This window comes from Grampus griseus, assembly GCF_964374135.1.
Source record: "Grampus griseus genome assembly, chromosome: 3".
NCBI classification, from domain to species: domain Eukaryota; kingdom Metazoa; phylum Chordata; class Mammalia; order Artiodactyla; family Delphinidae; genus Grampus; species Grampus griseus.
The window spans coordinates 108,575,864-108,598,289 of NC_139019.1; the positions used below are offsets into that span (position 1 = coordinate 108,575,864).

General features: G+C 37.0%; 1 protein-coding gene across 1 annotated transcript in view; it reads right to left on the reverse strand.

Annotated features, from left to right (window-relative positions):
* Window positions 1-22,426, reverse strand: part of MEIKIN (meiotic kinetochore factor) — a gene marked incomplete at both ends in the record, with an annotated part of 141,700 nt that overhangs the window by 10,495 nt on the left and 108,779 nt on the right. Inside the window, 3 exons of the mRNA XM_082650317.1 lie at window positions 4,889-5,032; window positions 7,571-7,614; window positions 8,213-8,336. Coding sequence (XP_082506443.1) covers window positions 4,889-5,032; window positions 7,571-7,614; window positions 8,213-8,336 — 312 coding nt within the window. The remainder of the gene's footprint in view (window positions 1-4,888; window positions 5,033-7,570; window positions 7,615-8,212; window positions 8,337-22,426) is intronic.

Consider the following 22,426-nt stretch of genomic DNA (forward strand, 5'->3'; position numbering starts at 1 on the left):
CTACCCTGTACCAGTACCTAAGCAGTCACTAAACCCTGGCAATTATACCAATAAACATTTTTAGGTTACACTGGTTCTCAATCCCCAGAAATCCTGAATCAGACTGCTGAAGCAATGACCCTGGAATTTGCATTATTTATACATTCCCCATGTGGTATGAGCACCACACTTTATCATATTTCTGTGTGATACTTCTGCCTGCTATTATTATCTAAAAACTCAAACTCTCACTAAAGATATATATGTATCCAGGTAAAGGCTGTTATTCTACTAGCTTAAGATATGAATTTATAACACATCATTTATCATCTCTTCTGGAGATGAAAATAAAAATCTTACTATAAGGATAGCTACAGGTTTTGTCTGATTTTCCAAAATGTACTGTTAGCTTGGAAGTCTTCTCTGACACTTCAAAGTTAAAAGCATCCTCTCCTGGGCTCCTAGAGTGTTTTGCTCCACTTCTAACTTATCACCTTATAGAGAAGACTGTGAGGTCTACTTCATCACTAATCTGTGAGCCCCAGAGAGCAAAGGCTATACTCCTATCCCTATCTAATAATGCAGAGCATAATGCATGCTTGTTGGCTGAATTAAAGTACCAATAAATTAGACATCCATTGCTGTAACTGTAAGAGGTACAGAAGCAATGATTGTCCAACCGTCTTCTTGGCAAAAAAAAAAAAAAAAAGTTAAGTCTGTTTAAATAGATATAGAAGTCCAATGTGTAAAGCAAAGAGAATCAAAACTGCTCTGTCTGGATGACCTGAGAAACTCAGAGCCCTATCTACTCTACCCCACATTCCCTATTTGACAGCTACCCAGTCAAACTCAGAACCAGGAAAACTAAGTTCTAGTTCTGACTCTACCAGTAATTAGCTGTGTGAACTTGGGCAAGTCACTTATCAATATGGCCAGGTCATTTTTTTTATACGCAAAATGAGCAAAATAAACTAGATTATTATATGGTTCTCAAATTTTAGTGCTTATTGGGATCACTCTGAAAGCTCATCAAATTGTAAATTCTTGTGCCATATCGCTAGAGATTGTAATTTACCAGGTCTGCAGTGATTCTGCTACAGGTGGTCAGAGGAGCACACAATGAGAAACCTTGGACTGGATGTTTTCTAAGGCCTCTTCTATCTGTCTCTCTGTCACCATTCTCAGATCTCTACGTACCCACATCACCTCCTCTACCACATCTCTTTTGGACTCCTCTAGTGGTTTACTTTCACCAATTTGTTTTCTTTAATCAGCATAGTGCCAGTTATTAATGAACAAGCAGCATACTGAACAGGGGTCCTAGACCATCAAAAGTGAGCTTCACTCTGTAGTCCTGATTAGATTACTGCCAAACTAGCTAAACTGTTAAATGCCAGGACTAAAAATAGCCTGCTGCATGTTTAAAATAACATGCTCACAGTTAGCTTGGGGCTTTGCTATTTTTACTGAAGGAAAGACAGAGACAAGTGCCCAGAGGTTGAAAGGGAATTACTTAAATAAGGAGGCTGCTATATGAGGTGAGAGCCTAGGAAGAAGCCAGGAGGTGGCACAACTAGTTCAACAGGCATCAGGGGGCTTTCTGTGAATTAAACTAAAAATTTTGGTCTGATTTCTCCATAAGGGAAAAACGCACTCATCGAAATTTTACCAGCAATGACAGAGATAAGAGTAGGAAAGGTTAGGCAACATCTGGGATTCGATTTGGAAAGTGTCCAAGTCATTGTCAAAGGCCGTCCGAGAGCCAGTGACCATACAGAGAGTCTTAGGAGACCTCATCTGAGAGCGTGAAGACCTCCTGTGAGGGGAGGAAGTGTTACAATGCCAGCGTCTTTTTCCTCCCTTTTTTTTCCCCAGAATTCTGTAAAAATGCAAAGAAAATTGGGTGGTACTTGAGAATTGGGGGTGAGGATTACCGCAGATGAGAAACATACTTCTATATTTCAGTTCCACGCCACAAATCCATACAATTCCGCTTTTCAACTGTACCAAAGAATCTGCTTATGAATTTGACACGGTCTTAATGGTAGCATGAAAGGCCGAATTTTTCACGTGTTAATATTTTTTCCACATTTATCCTTGAATCTGAAGAACTTCATACAGTACTGTAAATTTAACTTACATTGAGTTTGATGACAGTTCTTGTGAAGAGCTTCTGCATGTAACAGACACACAGTTAAAGAACACAGCAGAGTACAACATTTGCAGGACCAATTCTGGAACCAACAGATGTGACCTCTCATTTGCCATCTTATATATCAGTTTTACCAGCTCCTTCTAAATGTGTGTATTATTTGTAAGGAAAAGAAGGAAAACCCTAAGACTTGTCTAATAACTTAGTGGACAATGTGTGTGTTGGGTTTAGGATGGATAGCAAAGTCTTTTTGAGCTGTGTTATCTAACTTGTATATACAACTGTAATTAAAAGTTTGGATTCACCTGTTTCTCGCGGTTTACAATGATGAATCATTTGAAAATTCTGGAAATGTGACTAGGATATGATTTAAGACTGTAGAAGTGAAGAAGCTCTTCAAGTGCTAAAACTAAAGACTTCTAGTTTGGGGCTCAAATTCAGTTAAGTACTGTTTGTATGCCAGGATATGTGAGATGTAATGTAATAGGTCACTTTTCACCCTTGTAGCTATAAAATAAAAATTCTGTAAAACAGAAATAGATTGTACTACTGAATTAACAAAAGTTATACTAAAGTATCATGTTTAAAAAAAAAAGTATATATATATATATATATATATATATATATATATATATATATATATATATATATATATATACACACACACACACAGAGTTAAGCTGTTGCTGTTACCCTGTCTGGATTTGAAAAATGTGCTGATATATATATATATGTACACACACACACATCCACATATATATATATATATGTGTATATATATGAAATACACACACACATATATATATATTATATACCCGCACACATCTAAAATGGCCTAAAGCAGACATCCATGTAATTACAGCTGCAAAATGAAGACATTTCGGAAAGAACATTGTATCATAGTTCATTCATTTGCAGTGGATCTTTGTTCCTTTTTACTGTGGTAATTTTAGAAATGAGTGTCAAGTTTGAAATTAGATCTGCTAAGTTGGGGTTTTGCTGCTTGAACTCGGCACTGGGTCCTCAAATAAACTGATGTGAATGTAGTATTTTCCCCTGTGTGAAGAAGCAGCCGCACCCCAACAGAATAGGAGGAAAAATCTAAAACTGTTTCAAGTTTTATCTTTTTGTATATGAAAATAATATAATAATAATAATAATTTTGGTCTGAACACTCAAAAGAACTTCCTAGATACAACTTAGTTTTGATTTGTTGAATAATTAAACCCAGAATTGTGACATTACCTGCTGTCATAAATTAATATGATAGGCCAAAAAGATCAAATTAAGACAAGTTTATTTTTATCATTTTACTGAAGTATAACATACACACAGAAAAGTACACATATGTGTACGATACAGCTTGTTGGGTCTTCAGAAACTTAACACACCCATGTAACCAGCATCCAGATAATGAAACTGAACACTACCAGTACCCTAGAATTCCCTCTTATAACGCTTTCCAGTTAATACCCGCTCCCCAACAAGGACACCCACTGTGGTGATTTCCATCATAGTTTAGTTTGCCTAGTTTTGTACTAAATATAAGTAATATTAAATGTACTGTATTGTGTTTGGCTTGTTATGTGGGACTCATCAATATTGTTGCAAGTAACTATATACTGTTGATTCTCACTGCTATATAGCACCCTAATGAATGAATATACCACAGTTTATTTGTCCATTCTACTGTTGATGGGCATATTCGGATAGTTTCCAGTTTGAAGCTATTACCAACAGTGCTGCTATGAACATGCTAGTATATATCTTATGATGAACATATGTACCCATTACAGTGGATACACTGTATATATATATACAGTGTCATATATATGTTAGCCACCCCTGTCATCACCCAATAAGCCAATGAACAAAGTGGCCATGATGGCAGGGATGGAGGTTATGCATGGTCTCAGCAAAACAGACTGGAAGTGGAATTGCTGGGTCTTTAGTGTCCAGGGAAGTGGAATTGCTGGGTCTCTTTTCCATCTCAGTGAAACTTCTAGGGTTCCAGTGGTATGAGAGATATGCCTTATAAGGTAAAGGATAAGTTGTTCCATCTGGCCTCTCCTACAACCAAAAAGGAGACAACATGTAGTGGGCCATTTTAGATTTTGGAGTCAACATATTTCCTCATTTGTGTGTACTACTCCAGCCCACCTACTAAGTGACCTAAAAAGTTGCTGGTTTTGAGGGAGTCTCAGAATAAAGAGAAGGCTCTGCAAAAGGTCCAGGCTACTGTGCCACTTGTACCATATAGTCCAGCAGATCCAATGGTGCTTTAAATGTCAGTGGCAGAAAGAGATGCTGTTTGGAGCTTGTAGGTGAATAATCACAGTACAGGCCCTGAGGATTTTGGAGCAAAGCGCTGCCATCCTCTGTGGGTAATTACTCTCTTTTTGAGAAATAGCTTTTGCTCTGCTACTAGGTCTTAGTAGAGATTGAATATTTAACCATGGGCCACGAAGTTACAATGAGAGCTGAGCTACCCATCATGAATTGTGTGTTGTCTGATGCACCAAGCCATAAAGTTGGCTGTGAAGAGCAGCACTCTGTTAGCAAATGGAAACAGTATATATGAGACTGAGCTCAAGCAGGTCCTGAAGGCACAAGTAAGTTATATGAGGAAGTGGCCCAGATGCCCGTGGCCCCTACTCCCGGTACATTATCTTCTCTCTCCCTGCCTGCTTTAATGGCATCATGGGGAGTTCTCTATGGTCAGGTGACTGAGGAAAATAAAGCTAAGGCTTCGTTTACAGATGGTTCTGCAAGATATGCAGACACCATCTGAAAGTGAACAGCTATAGCACCTACAGCTTCTTTCTGGGACATCCCTGAAGGAAACTGGTGAAGGGATGAAGTGAGCAGAACTTCAAGCAGTACATTTGGTTGTTCACTTTGCTGGAAGGAGAAATGGCCAGATGTTTGATTATATACTGATTCATGGGCTGTGACCAATAGTCTGGCTAGATGGTCAGGGACTCAGAAGGCACATGATTTGAAAATTGGTATCAAGAAAATATGGGAAGAGGCATGTGGATAGAACTCTCTGAATGCACAAAAAACATGATGATATATGTGTCCCACATGAACACTCACCAAAGGGTTATCTAAGCAGAGGAAAATTTTCATAATCAAGAGGATAAGATGACTTGTTATGTGGATACCCATTAGCTTCTTTCCCCAGCCACCCCTGTCATCACCCAATAAGCCAATGAACAAAGTGGCCATAGTGGCAGGGATGGAGGTTATACATGGTCTCAGCAAAACAGACTTCCACTCACCAAAGTCAACCTGGCTACAGCCACTGCTGAGTACCCAATCTGTCAGCAGCAGAGACCAACACCTAGTTGGTCTCTGATATGGCACCATTCCCTGGAGAGGTCAGCCAGCTACCTGGTGGCAAGAGGTTGATTACATTGGTCCACTTCCATCATGATCAGGGCAGCATTTTATTCTTACTGGAATAGTAAGAATAAATTACTCTGGATATGGATTTGCCTTCCCTGCACATAATGCTTCTGCTAAAAATCACCAACCAAAGATTTATGGAATGCCCTATCCACCATCATGGTATCCCACAACATTGTTTCTGATTACAGAACTCACTTCACAGCAAAAGTAGTTTGGCAATAGACCCAAGTTCATGGAATTCACTGGTCTTACCATGTTCCCCACCATTCTGAAGCAGCTGGCCTGACAGAATGATGGAAAGGCCTTTGGAATACTCAGTTATAGCACCAACTAGGTGGCAATACCTTGCAGGGCTGAGGCAAGGTTCTGCAGAAGGTTGTGTATGCTCTGAATCAGCATCTAATACATGGTACTGTTTCTCCCATGGCCAGGATTCACAGGCCCTGGAGTCAAGCGGTAGAAATGGAAGTGAGACTATTCAATACTACCCCTGGTGACCCACTGCAAAATTTTTGCTTCCTTTTGCCATGACTTTATGCTCTGCAGGTCTAGAGGTCTTAGTTCCAAAGGGAGTAATGCAGGAGTCACAACAATGATTCCACTGAACTAGAAATTAAGACAGCCACCTGGCCACTTTGAGCTTCTCATGCCTCTGAGTCAACAGGCAAAGAAGGAACTTACTGTGCTGGCTGGGGTGATTGATCCTGACTACCAACGGGAAACTGGACTACTACTCCATGATGGAGGTAAGGAAGAGTATGTCTGGAATACAGGAGATCATTTAGAGCATCTCTTCTACCATGCCCCATGATTAAGGTCAATGGAAAACTACAATAACCCAATCTAAGCAGGACTACTAACAGCACGGGCCCTTCAGAAATGAGGGTTGTGTCACCTGACCAGTTAAAGAACCACAACCAGCTGAGATGCTTACTGAGGGGAGAGGGAATATGAAATGGGTAGTGGAGGAAGGTAGTTATAAATACCCGTTATGACCACATGACTAGTCAAGCAAATATCTTTGTTTTCTTCTCTCTCTCATGCCCATGTCATATAACATAAGTTGTATTAATATCAGTTAACTTTATATCATAGTATTTAAGTTATATGATATCAAGCAGAAGAACAAACATCACCCATCCTCTTCTGGGGAAGGAGTTAGTACATTTTCAGTTTTATTTACAGCAGTTGTATTATGTTAGGCAGAAGTATGACTTTGTTATTGTCTTTATTTGGAGATTAAATATGGTTTAAGGAGATGTGTATGAATGCATAGTTGACATGGAGTGGACTGTGATGGTTAGTTGTATGCGTCAACTTGGCTAGGCAACATTACCCAATTAAATTAAATACTAATCTTGGTGTTGCTGTGAAGGTATTTTGTAGGTTCAGCTAATAACATACGTAATAACTAACTTTAAGTAAAGGAAATTATCCTTGATAATGTAGGTAGGCCTCATCCAATCAACTGAAAGACCTTAAGAGCAAAACTGAGGTTCCTCTGAAGAAGAAAAATTCCTCCTGAGGACTGACCGTATCATTAGCTCCTGCCCAAGAGTTTCCAGCCTGCCCTAGAGTTTTCAGCCAGACCCTCCAATTGCATATGTCAATTCTCTGAAATAAATCTCTTTGTATACGTATACATAGATTGTGGCTATATATGTCCTACTAGCTCTGTTTCTTTGGTAGAATCCTGACTGATATGGCATCTACTATTCCCTACCACTATGCTAAAAAAGCTATCAGAGATAGACATAGAAAGAAGTCTAGTATGTGGTTTCTGTCCTTGAAAAATTCATAACCTAAAGAATATGAAAAGTCAGCATTGTAAATTATGTCAGGTAGTAGTATATTATTCAGTGTCAAATGAGTGTCATCGAATTAAGTAGGCAAGGAACTTAGAGGAAAATAAAAAGATCTCTGTGGACTTCAGGAGTGCTCAGGGCACATTCTGTGGAGGAAATGGGGACAAGGATCAAGTTATACATAACCTATTAAGTTTCAATTGCTTCACTGCCTGCTTACCTTTCGAAGGTGCCCAAGCTCCATCGAGTAATTAGACATTCTGCCTTATATGCAGTGAGAGAAGTACAGAAAAACCTAAACTTGGCGTTTAGAAGCCTTTAAAGGTTGAATTCCTCTCCACCACTTGGAAGCAGTGTGATCTTAGACAAATTTCATACTATAATACTTTAAGCCTCAGATTCTTAATATATTAAATGAGGACAGAGTATACATCCTGTCATCATAAAGTAATAGTGAGAAATAAAGAAGTTATAATAAGGTGCCTTTCACAGAGGAAGTGCTCAACCAATGTTAAGTGAATGCAAAAATATCTCCATATCTTTAAAAATGAAATACCTACTAAATATGAAACCCAACAACACTAAATTTCAGATAGTTATAAGAGGAAGTATCCTAGATAAACACACTTTAAATCAATGGCATAAGCTAATTTTTCAAGAGATGAAGTATCTGACTTTCAAAAAACTATTTTGCTCAGGTTCTGAAACCTGACCAAGTTTTTAATAATTTTACCATTTCCACTTTATGCCAGAACTCTCAGAATACAATCTATAATTGAACTTCCTGTATACATAAGGAATTTACAATTAAAAAATGTTTGGTGTCTTCCAAAAAGTAGGTTCTGCATTCATACTACAGTACCTTCAGGAGTATCTTTAGGAAGAGAATACTTCTTCTTCCTTACAATAACAGCTTTACTTTCCACTTGTCTAGTTCCTGGTGATGCTTTAATAATACAACATATTTCTGATGTATTTGAAGGAAACTGCAAAAGAAAAAAGCAGATATTGCATATTTTTTCCAGGTACTATATCTATAGATTGTTTTATTTTATTTCAAAGGCAAATAGTCTCAATATCCGTATATTTCATAGATATTAACAATAGAAAGCATCTATGAAATGCTTATTTCACTCCAGACACTAGGTAATTGGTTTTAAAACATTTGCTTATTTAATATTCCCAAGAACCAGCAAAGCAGATTATATTACTCCCATTTGTAAAACAAGGAAACTTATGTTCAGAGAGGTTAGATAACTTATTTAAAAACAGAGAGAAAGTAATGAGTTGAGATTCAAGCACTCCAAAGTGGGAGAGAAAGTTTACAGGATTTACTGAGTTAAAACATAAATATAAATTTAAGTCAGAGCCAAACACTAGATTTCCTTGATTTCCCAACTCAGTTAATTTTTTTTGAAATTTTATGAGGAATATTTATTTCTTCTATAATTGATAGATTAAATTAAATCACCTTTTTATACCACTTTACATCCCTTCCCCCATAGCACTAACGTTTAGTCTTTCTACTGGTTACCTTTATAACTTTTTTCTACATTGAAGTATAGCTGATTTACAATATCGTGTTACTTTCAGGTATACAGTGCAGTGATGATTCAGTTATATATATATATATATATATTTTCAGATTCTTTTCCCTTATAGGTTATTACAAAACACTGAGTATAGTTCCCTGTACTATTCAGTAGGTCCTTGCTGGTTATCTATTTTATATATAGTAGTGTGTATATATTAATCCCAACCTCCTAATTTATCCCTCCCCCCACCCCCCCCCCTTACCCTTTAGTAACCATAAGTTTGTTTTCTAGGCCTGTGAGTCTCTTTCTGTTTTGTAAATAAGTTCATTTATTCAGTATATATATATATATATATATATATATATATATATATATCAGATTCTTTTCCCTTATAGGTTATTATAAAACACTGAGTATAGTTCCCTGTACTATTCAGTAGGTCCTTGCTGGTTATCTATTTTATATATAGTAGTGTGTATATATTAATCTCAACCTCCTAATTTATCCCTCCCCCCACCCCACCCCCTTACCCTTTAGTAACCATAAGTTTGTTTTCTAGGCCTGTGAGTCTCTTTCTGTTTTGTAAATAAGTTCATTTATATTGGTTTTTTTTTAGATTCCACACAGAAGCGATATCATATGATATTTGTCTTTGTCTGGCTTACTTTACTTAGTATGATGATCAGATCCATCCATATTGTTGCAAATGGTATTATTTCATTCTTTTTTATGGCTGAGTAATATTCCATTGTATAAATATACCACATCTTCTTTATTCATCTGTCGATGGACATTTAAGTTGCTTCCATGTCTTGGCTACTGTAAATAGTGCTGCAATGAGCACTGGGGTGCGTGTACCTTTTCAAATTATAGTTTTCTCTAGATATATGCCCAGGAGTGGAATTGTAGGATCATATGTTAGCTCTATTTTTAGTTTTTAAAGGAAACTCCATAATGTTCTCCATAGCAGCTGTACCAATTTACATTCCCACCAACAGTGTAGGAGGGTTCCACTGTAGTTTAGATTTGCATTTCTCTAATTAGCAATGTTGAGCATCTTTTCATGTGGTTTTTGGCCATCTGTATGTCTTCTCTGGAAAAATGTTTATTTAGGTCTTCTACCCATTTTTTCATTGGGTTGTTTGGTTTTTTGATACTAAGCTGCATGTGCTGTTTGTATATTTTGGCGATTAATCCCTTGTCAGTTGCATTGTTTGCAAATACTTTCTCCCATTCTGTAGGGTGTCTCTTCATTTTGTTTATGGTTTCCTTTGCTGTGCAAAAGCTTTTAAGTTTAATTAGATACCATTTGTTTATTTTTGTTCTTATTTCCATTACTCTAGGAGACGGATCCAAAAAGATATTACTGCGACTATGTCAAAAAGTATCCTGCTTATGTTTTACTCTAGGAATTTTATACTATCTGGTCTTACATTTAGGTCTTTAATCCATTTTGAGTCTATTTTTGTGCATGGTGTTAGAGAATGTTCTAATTTCATTCTTTTACATGTAGCTGTCCAGTTTTCCCAGCACCACTGATAACACTTCTGAGCACCAACAAGGTCACAAGACCCAGCCTAGCCAATCAATGTATTCCATGCCACTAGACACAGGGACTGGCTCAGAACAGGACACCGTAAATGGGCCAACAGGAAGAAAGGAATGCTGAACCTGAGATTGTGACAAAAAACCAGAATCGTTAAAGGGGACCAAAATGGTCCCAGATTGATACTCAACCCTAGCTACACTTGTAGTAGAAACAGACACAAATCTTAGGAGGATGAGATCTCCAATTTAGGTCCATAGGATTCTCATCAAATAAGAGCAACAAAATAAATGATCAGGGTCAAGGTCAGTGTCAGAGTTGTTCTTCAAGATTCAGCTCAGAATAGTTTTAAGCAGAAATGATGGACAAAATACATTTCACATCCTCATATAATTTCACTATAATAACAAGAAAGTAAGTACCAAAGGGGCTGTAAAAAACGCTATTGGTAATTTGATAGGGATTGTCAGTTAATTTAGACAATATCCCGTCAAGCAGACCGTCTCTAGAATAAAGAAATACCGTATCTTTCAAACATGACATATCTTGTCTCTTAGAACTCAGAAGTAGAGATACATATTTATGAAGGGCTCCTCCTATTTTAAATAAAGATTATACAGAAACCTCTTCAAATGTAAAATTCATATCACCCTCTGAAGTGGACATCTGCAATTTTCCTGCCCAGAATTCATTTTCCATCCTTCTGATACTGAACAGTACCAGAGTTTTCTTGGGAGAATCTACTCATTCGCCCTTTGGCTGGTTGGAAAACCACTGGGAGAGACAGAAAGGTTGATGAAACCTGGACTTCACTCATGAGGAGTGCACAGGTACTGGCTTGCCCCCAGGCAGGTAAGACAGAGGTCTGCCCCAGCAGCTGCTGGGTTTCCAGCAGCCACCTCACAGCACTCCCCAACCTGAGTGAAGTGAATGCCCCAGCACAGCTCACTCCATGCCACCGCGTGGCACTGAATCTAGGGCAGCAGCTCAGGGGAAAAGACTTGACCTTGGGATGCAGAGGTGACCCGGTTCTGGGGCACAGCCAAGGTAGAGCAGCAGTGCTGACTGCTGGTGTTTACTCAAGCAGCACCCCAGAAACAGCCCAGACTTCTGACAACAGCACAGCCACTGGGTTTCCCCGCGACCACCTCGCTATGTACCCCAGCCCAAGCTGAGTGCGGCTCACTCCATGCCACACCACAGGTCTATATCTGGAGCAGCCACGACCTGGGAAAAAATGTGACGAACACAGGCAGAGCATTGGACTTCTGTAGGTACACAAGCCCTCCTTTGGGGCAAAGGTCCTGGTGCAGGGAGAAGGAAAAACAATTAAAAACAGAGCCAGCATGAGCCCAACCCTCAGGGCTTCTACTCCAGCAGCTTGGGATCACAACCCGCTGTGACTGGGTTGTGACAGCCATACAGCAGAGAGGAAGTCCTGCCTCACAGCCTGTGCAAGTTCTAGCCCCTCCATCTCCAGCCCCACCTCCTCCAAGGTGATAGCTGCCAGCAACACTGAAGAAAGGCATGACTGGTGTCCACATCAAATCCATCCCTCCCACCAAAGGCACTGAGCACATACAGTCTACAGAGAAAAACTCCCATGTAAGAACACCTCTTCAAGACCATAACAGGTAACTGTTTGATTTAAATTCAAAGAGGCAGAGAAAGTTAAGCAAAACAAAAAGGCAGAGAAACTGCCCTCAATTGAAAGAGCAAGGGAAAAAAACCCTGAAAAACAAACAAATAAAAATAAGCAATTTACCAGATAAAGAATTCAAATCATTGGTAATAAAAATGTTAACTGAACTAGGAAAAATAATTGATCTAAACACTGATCATTTTAACAAGGAAAGAGAAAATATAAAAAAGACCTCATCAGAAATGAAAAATTCAATAGTTGAAATTAAAAAACACACTAGAAGGAATGAATAGCAGACTAAGTGATACAGAAGAATGCATAAGTGACCTAGAAGATAAAATAATGTAAATCATCCAATCAGAACAGCAGAAAGAAACACAAATTTTAAAAAAAAAGCAACCTATGAGATCTTTAGGATAATATTAAGTGTGACAACATTCACATTATAGGGTTTCCAGAAGGAGAAGAGAGAGAAAAGGGGATTGAAAATGTATTTGAAGAAATTAGGCTGAAAACTTCACAAATCGAGAAAAGGAAACATATATCCAGGTACAGGAAGCACAGAGGGTCCAAACAAGATGAACACAAACAGACCCATAGTAGGACACATCATACTTAAAATGGCAAAAGTTAAAGATAAAGAGAGAATTCCAAAGGCAGCAAGAGAAAAACAAAGAGTCATATACAGGGGAATCCCCTTTTTGCTATCCTCTGATTTTTCTGCGAAACTTTGCAGGCCAGAAGGGAGCAGCATTATATTTTCAAAGTCCTAAAAGGGAAAAACCTACAACCAAGGGTACTCTATGCAGTATTATCATTTAGAATAGAAGGAGAGATAAAGAGCTTCTCAAACAAGGAAAAACTATAAGAATTCATCAATATTAAACCTACTCTAAAAGAAATGTTGAAAGGTCTCTAAATGGAAAAGAAGTAAGAATCTAGAGGAAAGAGAAAATTCCACTAGGAAAGGCAGGTATATAGTAAGGATTGAAGATTACTTAAATAAACCACTGTGCAGATTAAAAGACAAAATATTTTAAGAGCAACTACAACTACAATTACCAGCAAAAGGATAAGCATGAAGATGTAAAATATGACATCAAAAACACAAAATGTTGGGGAGGGGAGTAAAAAATGGAGATCTTTTAGAATGTGTTTGAACTTAAATGAATGCAAGTTTAAAACAAGTAGATATAATCCTGGGTCAATATTATTTCTATGGTAACCACAAATCAGAAAGCTACAGTAGATAAAGAGAAATCAAAAAGAAATGTACCCAAGTACACTACTAAGGAAAATCATCAAACCACAATGGTAAAAACAAAAAGAAGAAATCAACAGAGAACAACTACAAAAAACAACTGGAAAAAAGTAATAAAATGGCATAAGTACATACCTACAATAATTACTTTATGTGTCAATGGACTAAATGCTCCAGCCAAAAGACATAGCGTGGATGACTGGATTAAAAAAAACTCTTCAATATGCTGCCTATCTGAGGCTCACTTCAGGGCTAAAGACACACACAAAACTCAAAAACTGAAAGTGAGGGGATAGAAAATATATTTCATGTAAACAAAAATAACAAGAATGTGGGGATAGCAATACTCATATCAAACAAAATAGATTTTAAAACAAAGGCTATAACAAAGATGAAGATTAATTATCATTCACAATGATAAAGGAATCAATACAAGAAGAGGGTATTATACTCATTAACATATATGCACCCATACAGGAGCAACTACATATATAGAGCAAATACTAACAGACATAAAGAGAGAAATCAGCAATAATACAATAATAGTAGGGTACATTAACACCCCACTGGCATCAATGGACAGATCATCCAGACAGAAAATAAAGAAACAGTGGTCCTAAATAACCCAATGGACTGGTTGTACTTAATACATATCTATAGGACGCTAAATCCAAAAACAGCAGAATACACATTCTTTTCAAGTGCACATAGAAAGTGCTCCAGGGTAAATCACATACTGGGCCACAAAACAAGCCTCAACAAATGTAAGGGGATAGGAATTATTATCATGCATTTTTTTCCAACCACAATGGTATGTAAATACAAATCAACTACAGAAGGAAAAATGGGAAAAGAACAAACGTGTGGAGACTAAACAACATGATACTAAAAAACCAATGGGTCTATGATGAAATCGAAGAGTAAACCAAAAAATATGTCAAGACAAATGAAATGGAAAAAAAAGTTCCCAAAATCTATGAGATGCAGCAAAAACATTTCTAAGAGAGAAGTTTATAGCAATACAGCCTTCTTCAAGAAACAAGAAAAATCTCAAATAAACAACCTAACATTCCACTTAAAAGAATTAGACAAAGAAGAACAAACAAAGCCCAAAGTCAGCAGAAGGAAGGATAAAGATTAGAGAGGAAATAAGTAAAATAGAGATAAAAACCATAGAAAAGATCAATAAAACCAAGAACTGTTTTTTTAAAAAAGATTTTAAAAATTGATAAACTTTTAGCCAGGTTCATCAAGAAGATAAAAGAGAGGACTCAAAATAATTAATGAATGAAAAAAATAATAATAATTAATGAAAGAGGAGAAATAACAACTGACAACAAAGAAATACCCCCGCAAAATCATAAGATAATACTATGAACAGTTAGTATGTCCACAAATTGGACAACCTGGAAGAAACTGACAAATTTATAGAAGCATACAACCTGCCAAGACTGAACCAAAAAGCTACAAATAATTTAAACAGACCAATCACTAGAAGTGAAATAGAATCTGTAATTTAAAAAAAGCTCCCAGCAAACAAAAGTCCAGGACAAGAGAGCTTCAGAAGGGAATTCTACCAAACATATAAAAAAGAATTAATACCTATCCTTCTCAAACTATTCCAAAAATTGAAGAGGAAAGAACACTCTCAATTCATTCTATAAGGCCACCGTTGCCCTGATACCAAAAGCAGACAAAGACACTACAAAAAAAAGAAAATTACAGGCCAATATCTTTGATGAATATAGATGCAAAAATCCTCAACAAAATATCAGCAAACCAAATCCAGTAATATATAAAAAGGATCATATACATGATCAAGTTGGATTTATTCTAGGGTCACAAGGACAGTTCAATATTCGTAAATCAATCAGTGTGATACACCCAATAACAAAAGCAAAGATAAAAATCACATGATCATCTCAATAGACACAGAAAAAGCATTTGACAAAATTCAACATCCATTCGTGATAAAAACTCTCATCAAAGTGGGTACAGAGGGAACATATCTCAACTTAATAAAAGCCATTTACAACAAGCCCACAGCTAATATCATACTCAATGGTGAAAAGCTGAAAGTCTTTCCTCTAAAATCAGAAAGAACACAGTGGGCAGAAGATGCCCATTCCCAACAATTCTATTTAACATAGTAATGGAAGGCCTAGCCACAGCAATAAGGTAAGAAAAACAAAGAAAATGTATCCAAATTGGAAGAGAAGAGGTAATACGATACTTTGTATAGAAAATCCTGAAGCCTCTACACCAAAATTATTAGCAATAATAAATGAATTTAGTAAAGTTGCATGACATGAGATTAATATACAGAAATCTGTTGCATTTCTATACACAAAGAAAGTAAAAAATACAAAAACAATCCTGTTTAAACACACAGAGAAGAGACTAAAATAACTAGGAACAAAATTAACCAAGGAGGTGAAAGACCTATACTCTAAAAACTATAAAACATTGATGAAAGAAATTGAAGATGATACAAAGAAATGAAAAGATATCCTGTGCTCTTGGATTGGAAGAATTAATATTTTTAAAATGGCCAAACTACCCAAATCAATCTACAGATTTAATGCAATTCCTATCAAAATAAACATGACATTTTTCACATAACTAGAACAAATAGTCCTAAAAGTCATATGGAACAACAAAAAGACCCTGAGTTGCCAAAATAATCTTGGGAAAAAAGAACAAAGCTGGAGGTATAACCCTTCCAGACTTCAGACTATACTACAAAGTTACAGTAATCAAAACAGCAGAGTAGTGGCACAAAAAGAGACACATAGATCAATGGAACAGAATAAAAAGCACAGAAATAAACCTACACAACTATGGTCAATTAATCTATGACAAAGGACACAAGAATATACAGTGGAGAAAAGACAATCTCTTCAACAAGTTGTTCTGGGGGAAAATGAACAGCTACATGTAAAAGAATGAAATTAGAACATTTTCTAACACCGTTTACAAAAATACAAAATTACAAAATGGATTAAAGACCTAAATACAAGACTAGAAACCATAAAACTCCTAGAAGAAAACAAAGGTAGAACACTCTTTTACATAAATAGTGGCAATATTTTTTGAAAATGTCTCCTAAGGCAAAGAAATAGAAGCAAAAACAAACTAATGGGGCCTAAGTAAACTTAAAAGCTTTTGCATAGTAAAGGAAACCATAAACAAAATGAAAATACAACCTACAGAATGGGAGAAAATATTTGCAAATAATATGACCAACAAGGGGTTAATATCCAAAATATATAAACAGCTCATAAAACTCAATATCAATAAAAACAAACAACCCAATCAAAAAATGTCTAGAAGACCTAAATAGACATTTTTCCAAAGAAGACATACAGATGGCTAACAGGCATATGAAAAGATGCTCATCATCGCTAATTATTAAAGAAATGCAAATTGAAACAACAATAAGATATCACCTCACATCTGTCAGAATGGCTATCATCAAAAAGTCTACAAAAAACAAATGTTGGAGATGATATGGAGAAAAGGGAACCCTTGTGCGCTGTTGGTGGGAATGTAAATTGGTGCGGCCATTATGGAAAACAGTATGGAGGTTCCTCAAAAAGAAAAAATTGAACTACCATTTGATCCAGCAATTCCATTCCTGGGTATATGTGCAGAAAAAATGAAAACACTAATTTGAAAAGATACATGCACCACAATGTTCACAGCACCACTATTTACAATACCTATGACATGTAAGCAACCCAAGTGTCCGTTGACAGATAAATGGATAAAGAAGATGCAATATATACATACACACACACACACACACACACACACACACACATATATATATATATAAAATGAACCATTAGCCATAAAAAAGAATGAAATTCTGTCATTTGCAGCAATATGGATGGACCTAGAGAATATTATACTTCATGAAATAAGTCAGACCAAGAAAGACAAATACTTTATGACATCTCTTATATGTGGAATCTAAAAAAATAATAATACAAATGAATATACAAAACAGAAATAGACTCACAGATATAGAAAACAAACTTGTGGTTATCAAAGTGGAGATGGCAGGGGAGAGGGACAAATTAGGGGGACTGGAGTAACATAAAAACTACTATGTATAAAATAGATTAACAACAAGGATACATTGTAGAGCACAGGGATTATAGCCATTATTTTACAATAACTTATAATGGGGGTACAGTCTGCAAAAACACTGAATCACTATCTATACGACTGAAAATAGTATAATATTTTAAATCAACTCTACTTCAATACAAACAATTAATTACTTTTAAAAATTAAAATAAGATAAAATCAGCAAAAGGAAAAGGCACATAGGGTGGAGTCCAGAAGAAAAGGCATACAGAACTGAATTCAGGAGGATACGCTTCCAGTTGTCCACTCCTAGTTGAGGTCACATGGAGAACACTTATTTCTCCCATGTACAAAGTACTGCCAACCAGGGAAGCTCAGTGAGCCTTGGCATCAGGGTTTCTATTTGGAGTCAGTCACATAAGCATGCAGTGCCTGCATGACTGACCTCAGCTACTCAGACCCCAGTCCCCCAGAGGTCAAACTGATACAAGGTGGCCCAAAGCCTCAGGCAACAAAAACAGGTGTTTACCATAAATCACTTGCTAGCATAAACTATCTGGCCTGGCTCAGAACATACAAAAACACTGTTATCAGTCAGGATATGCCAGGGGCTCAGAGGTCATCTCCCAGGAGCCTCACCACAGGATAGGCCTGAGGACTTTGGGAAAGTGCAGGCCTTATGATCTAACCCTTTCCTGTATACATATAATATACAAGGAAATGACAATTAGGGTAATAGAAGAGTCCCAACAGCAGTATGTAAGAGAGAAGACAGTGGAATGATAGCATCACAGAGCAGAGAGAAAAATCGCTCTCAACAAAGAAGTATGTACGCAATAGATGCAGAAAAAAATTTTAATAAAAATCACATTCACATCATAGCAAACTAGAAATAAGGGGAAGTTCTCAACCTAGTAAAGGATATTGGTAGTCCTGAGTATTGTTTCTCAAAGACTTTCTATTTTTTGTGGAGAATATACACCTCCTATTCCACTTCTGATTCAGTAAGGACACGTGAGTATTTCTGGCCAATGAGTTTCTGTTGCGGCCTCTCCCGTTGCGAAGCACAGGTTCCAGACGCGCAGCCTCAGCGGCCATGGCTCACGGGCCCAGCCGCTCTGCGGCATGTGGGATCTTCCCAGACCAGGGCACGAACCCGTGTCCCCTGCATCAGCAGGCAGACTCTCAACCACTGCGCCACCAGGGAAGCCCTGGCCAATGAGTTTAGAGCAGAAGTAATGAACGTCATTTCCAGGCCAGAATATTTAATTGCCAATGTAAGAAGACATTCCAGAGTTTTCTTTTTTTTTTTTACTGGCATAATTTCTAGCAATATTCAAGATGCAGGCTGCTCTATGAGCAGGGCCCTAAGTCAACCCAATGGACATAAAGCATGATCAAGAAATGAACCTTTATTCATTCAGCTGCTAAAATTCTTTTACTTGCTTCTTACCACAGGTTATCCAGCTTAGTACAAGTTATCTATAAAATAACGTGCACAAGCTTTAAGCTTAACAGGGAAACTTTTTTTTAAACATCTTTATTGGAGTATAATTGCTTTACAGTGTTGTGTTAGTTACTGCTGTATAACAAACTGAATCAGCTATATGCATACATATATCACCATATCCCCTCCCTCTTGTGTCTCCCTCCCACCCTCCTTTTCCCACCCCTCTAGGTAGTTGCAAAGTACCGAGCTGATCTCCCTGTGCCATGCAGCTGCTTCCCACTAGCTATTTTACATTTGGTAGTGTATATATGTCAGTGCTACTCTCTCACTTTCATCCCAGCTTGCCTTATCCCCTCCTGTTTCAAGCCAATTCTCTCTGTCTGTGTCTTTATTCCTGTCCTGCCCCTAGGTCCATCAGAACCATTTTTTTTTAAGATTCCACATATATGTGTTAGCATATGGTATTTGTTTTTCTATTTCTGACTTACTTCACTCTGTATGACACAACCTAGGTCCATCTACCTCACTACAAATAACTCAATTTCATTTCTTTTTATGGCTGATTAATATTCCATTGTATATATGTGCCACATCTTCTTTATCCATTCATCTGTCGTTGGACACTTAGGTTGCTTCCATGTCCTGGCTATTGTAAATAGTGCTGCAATGAACATTGTGTCACATGACTCTTTCTGAATCATGGTTTTCTCAGGGTCCATGCCCAGTAGTGGGATTGCTGGGTCATATCGAAGTTCTATTTTTAGTTTTTTAAGGAACTCCATACTGTTCTCCATAGTGGCTGTATCAATTTACATTCCCACCAACAGTGCAGGAGGGTTCCCTTTTCTCCACACCCTCTCCAGCATTTATTGTTTGTAGATATTTTGATGATGGCCATTCTGACTGCTGTGAGGTGATACCTCACGGTAGTTTTGATTTACATTTCTCTAATAATTAGTGATGTTGAGCATCTTTTCATACATTTGTTGGCAATCTGTATATCTGCTTTGGAGAAATGACTATTTAGGTCTTCGGCCCATTTTTGGATTGGGTTGTTTGTTTTTTTGATATTGAGCTCCATGAGCTGACTGTATATTTTGGAGATTAATCCTTTGTCAGTTGCTTTGTTTGCAAATATTTTCTCCCATTCTGAGGGTTCCCTTTTCATCTTGTTAATGGTTTCCTTTACTGTGCAAAAGCATTTAAGTTTCATTAGGTCCCATTTGTTTATTTTTCTTTTTATTTCCATTTCTCCAGGAGGTGGATCAAAAAGGATCTTGCTGTGATTTATGTCATAGAGTGTTCTACCTATGTTTTCCTCTAAGAGTTTGACAGTGTCTTGCCTTACATTTACATCTTGAATCCATTTGGAGTTTATTTTTGTGTATGGTGTTAGGAAGTGTCCTAATTTCATTCTTTTACATGTAGCTGTCCAGTTTTCTCAGCACCACTTATTGCAAAGGCTGTCTTTCTCCACTGTATACTCTTCCTCCTTTATCAAAGATAAGGTGATAATACATGCATGGGTTTATCTCTGGACTTTCTATCCTGTTCCATTGCTCTATATTTCTGTTTTTGCGCCAGTACCATACTGTCTTGATTACTGTAGCTTTGTAGTATAGTCTGAAGTCTGGGAGCCTGATTCCTCCAGCTCTGTTTTTCTTTCTCAAGATTGTTTTGGCTATTCGGGGTCTTTTGTGTTTCCATACAAATTATGCATTTTTTTGTTCTAGTTCTGTGAAAAATGCCATTGGTAGTTTGATAGGGATTGCACTGAATCTGTAGACTGCTTTGGGTAGTATAGGCATTTTCACAATGTTGATTCTTCCAATCCAAGAACATGGTATATCTCTCCATCTGTTTGTATCATCTTTAATTTCTTTCATCAGTGTCTTATAGTTTTTTGCACATAGGTCTTTTTTCTCCTTAGGTAGGTTTATTCCCAGATATTTTATTCTTTTTGTTGCAATGGTAAATGGGAGTGTTTCCTTAATTTCTCTTTCAGATATTTGATCATTAGTGTATAGGAATGCCAGAGATTTCTGTGAATTAATTGTGTATCCTGCAACTTTATCAAATTCATTGATTAGCTCTAGTAGTTTTCTGGTAGCCTTTTTAGGATTCTCTATGTATAGTATCATGTCATCTGCAAACTGTGACAGTTTTACTTCTTCTTTTCCAGTTCGGATTCCTTTTATTTCTTTTTCTTCTCTTATTGCTGTGGGTAAAACTTACAAAACTCTGTTGAATAACAGTGGTGAGAGTGGGCAACCTTGTCTTGTTCCTGATCTTTGAGGAAATGGTTTCAGTTTTTCACCACTGAGAACAATGTCGACTGTGCGCTTGTCATATGTGGCCTTTATTATGTTGAGATAGGTTCCCCCTATGCCTACTTTCTGGAGAGTTTTTATCATAAATTGACGTTGAATTTTGTCAAAAGCTTTTCTACATCTATTGAGATGATCATATGGTTTTTATCCTTCTGTGTGTTAATATAGTGTATCACAATGATTGATTTGCATATATTGAAGAATCTTTGCATTCCTGGGATAAACCCCACTTGATCATGGTGTATGATCCTTTTAATGTGCTGTTGGATTCTGTTTGCTAGTATTTTGTTGAGGATTTTTGCATCTATGTTCATCAGTGATACTGGCCTGTAGTTTTCTTTCTTTGTAACATCTTTGTCTGGTTTTGGTATCAGGATGATGGTGGTCTCGTAGAATGAGTTTGGGAGTGTTCCTCCCTCTGCTATATTTTGGAAGAGTTTAAGAAGGATAGGTGTTAGGTCTTCTGTAAATGTTTGATAGAATTTGTCTGTGAAGCTATCTGGTCCTGGCTTTTGTTTGTTGGAATGTTTTTAATCACAGTTTCAATTTCAGCGCTTGTGATTGGTCTGCTTATATTTTCTATTTCCTCCTGGTCCTGTCTTGGAAGGTTGTGCTTTTCTGAGAATTTGTCCATTTCTTCCAGGTTTTCCATTTTATTGGCATATAGATGCTTGTAGTAATCTCTCCTGAGCCTTTGTATTTCTGCAGTGTCAGTTGTTACTTCTCCTTTTTCATTTCTAATTCTGTTGGTTTGAGTCTTCTCCCTTTTTTTTTTTTTTTTTTGGTGAGTCTGGCTAATGGTTTATCAATTGTGTTTATCTTCTCAAAGAACCAGCTTTTAGTTTTATTGATCTTTGCTACTGTTACCTTCATTTCTTTTTCATTTATTTCTGATCTGATCGTTATGATTTCTTTCCTTCTGCTAACGTTGGGGTTTTTTTTGTTCTTCTTTCTCTAACTGATTTAGGTGTAAGGTTAGGTTGTTTGGGGCTCTTTTGGTTTTTGAGGTAGGACTGTATTGCTATAAACTTTCCTCTTAGAATTGCTTTTGCTGCATCCCATAGATTTGGGTCATCGTGTTTTCATTGTCATTTGTTTCTAGGTATTTTTTGATTTCTCCTTTGATTTCTTCAGTGTTCTCTTCTTACTTAGTAGTGTATTGTTTAGCTTCTGGGTGTTTGTATTTCTTACAGATTTTTTCCTATAATAGATATGTA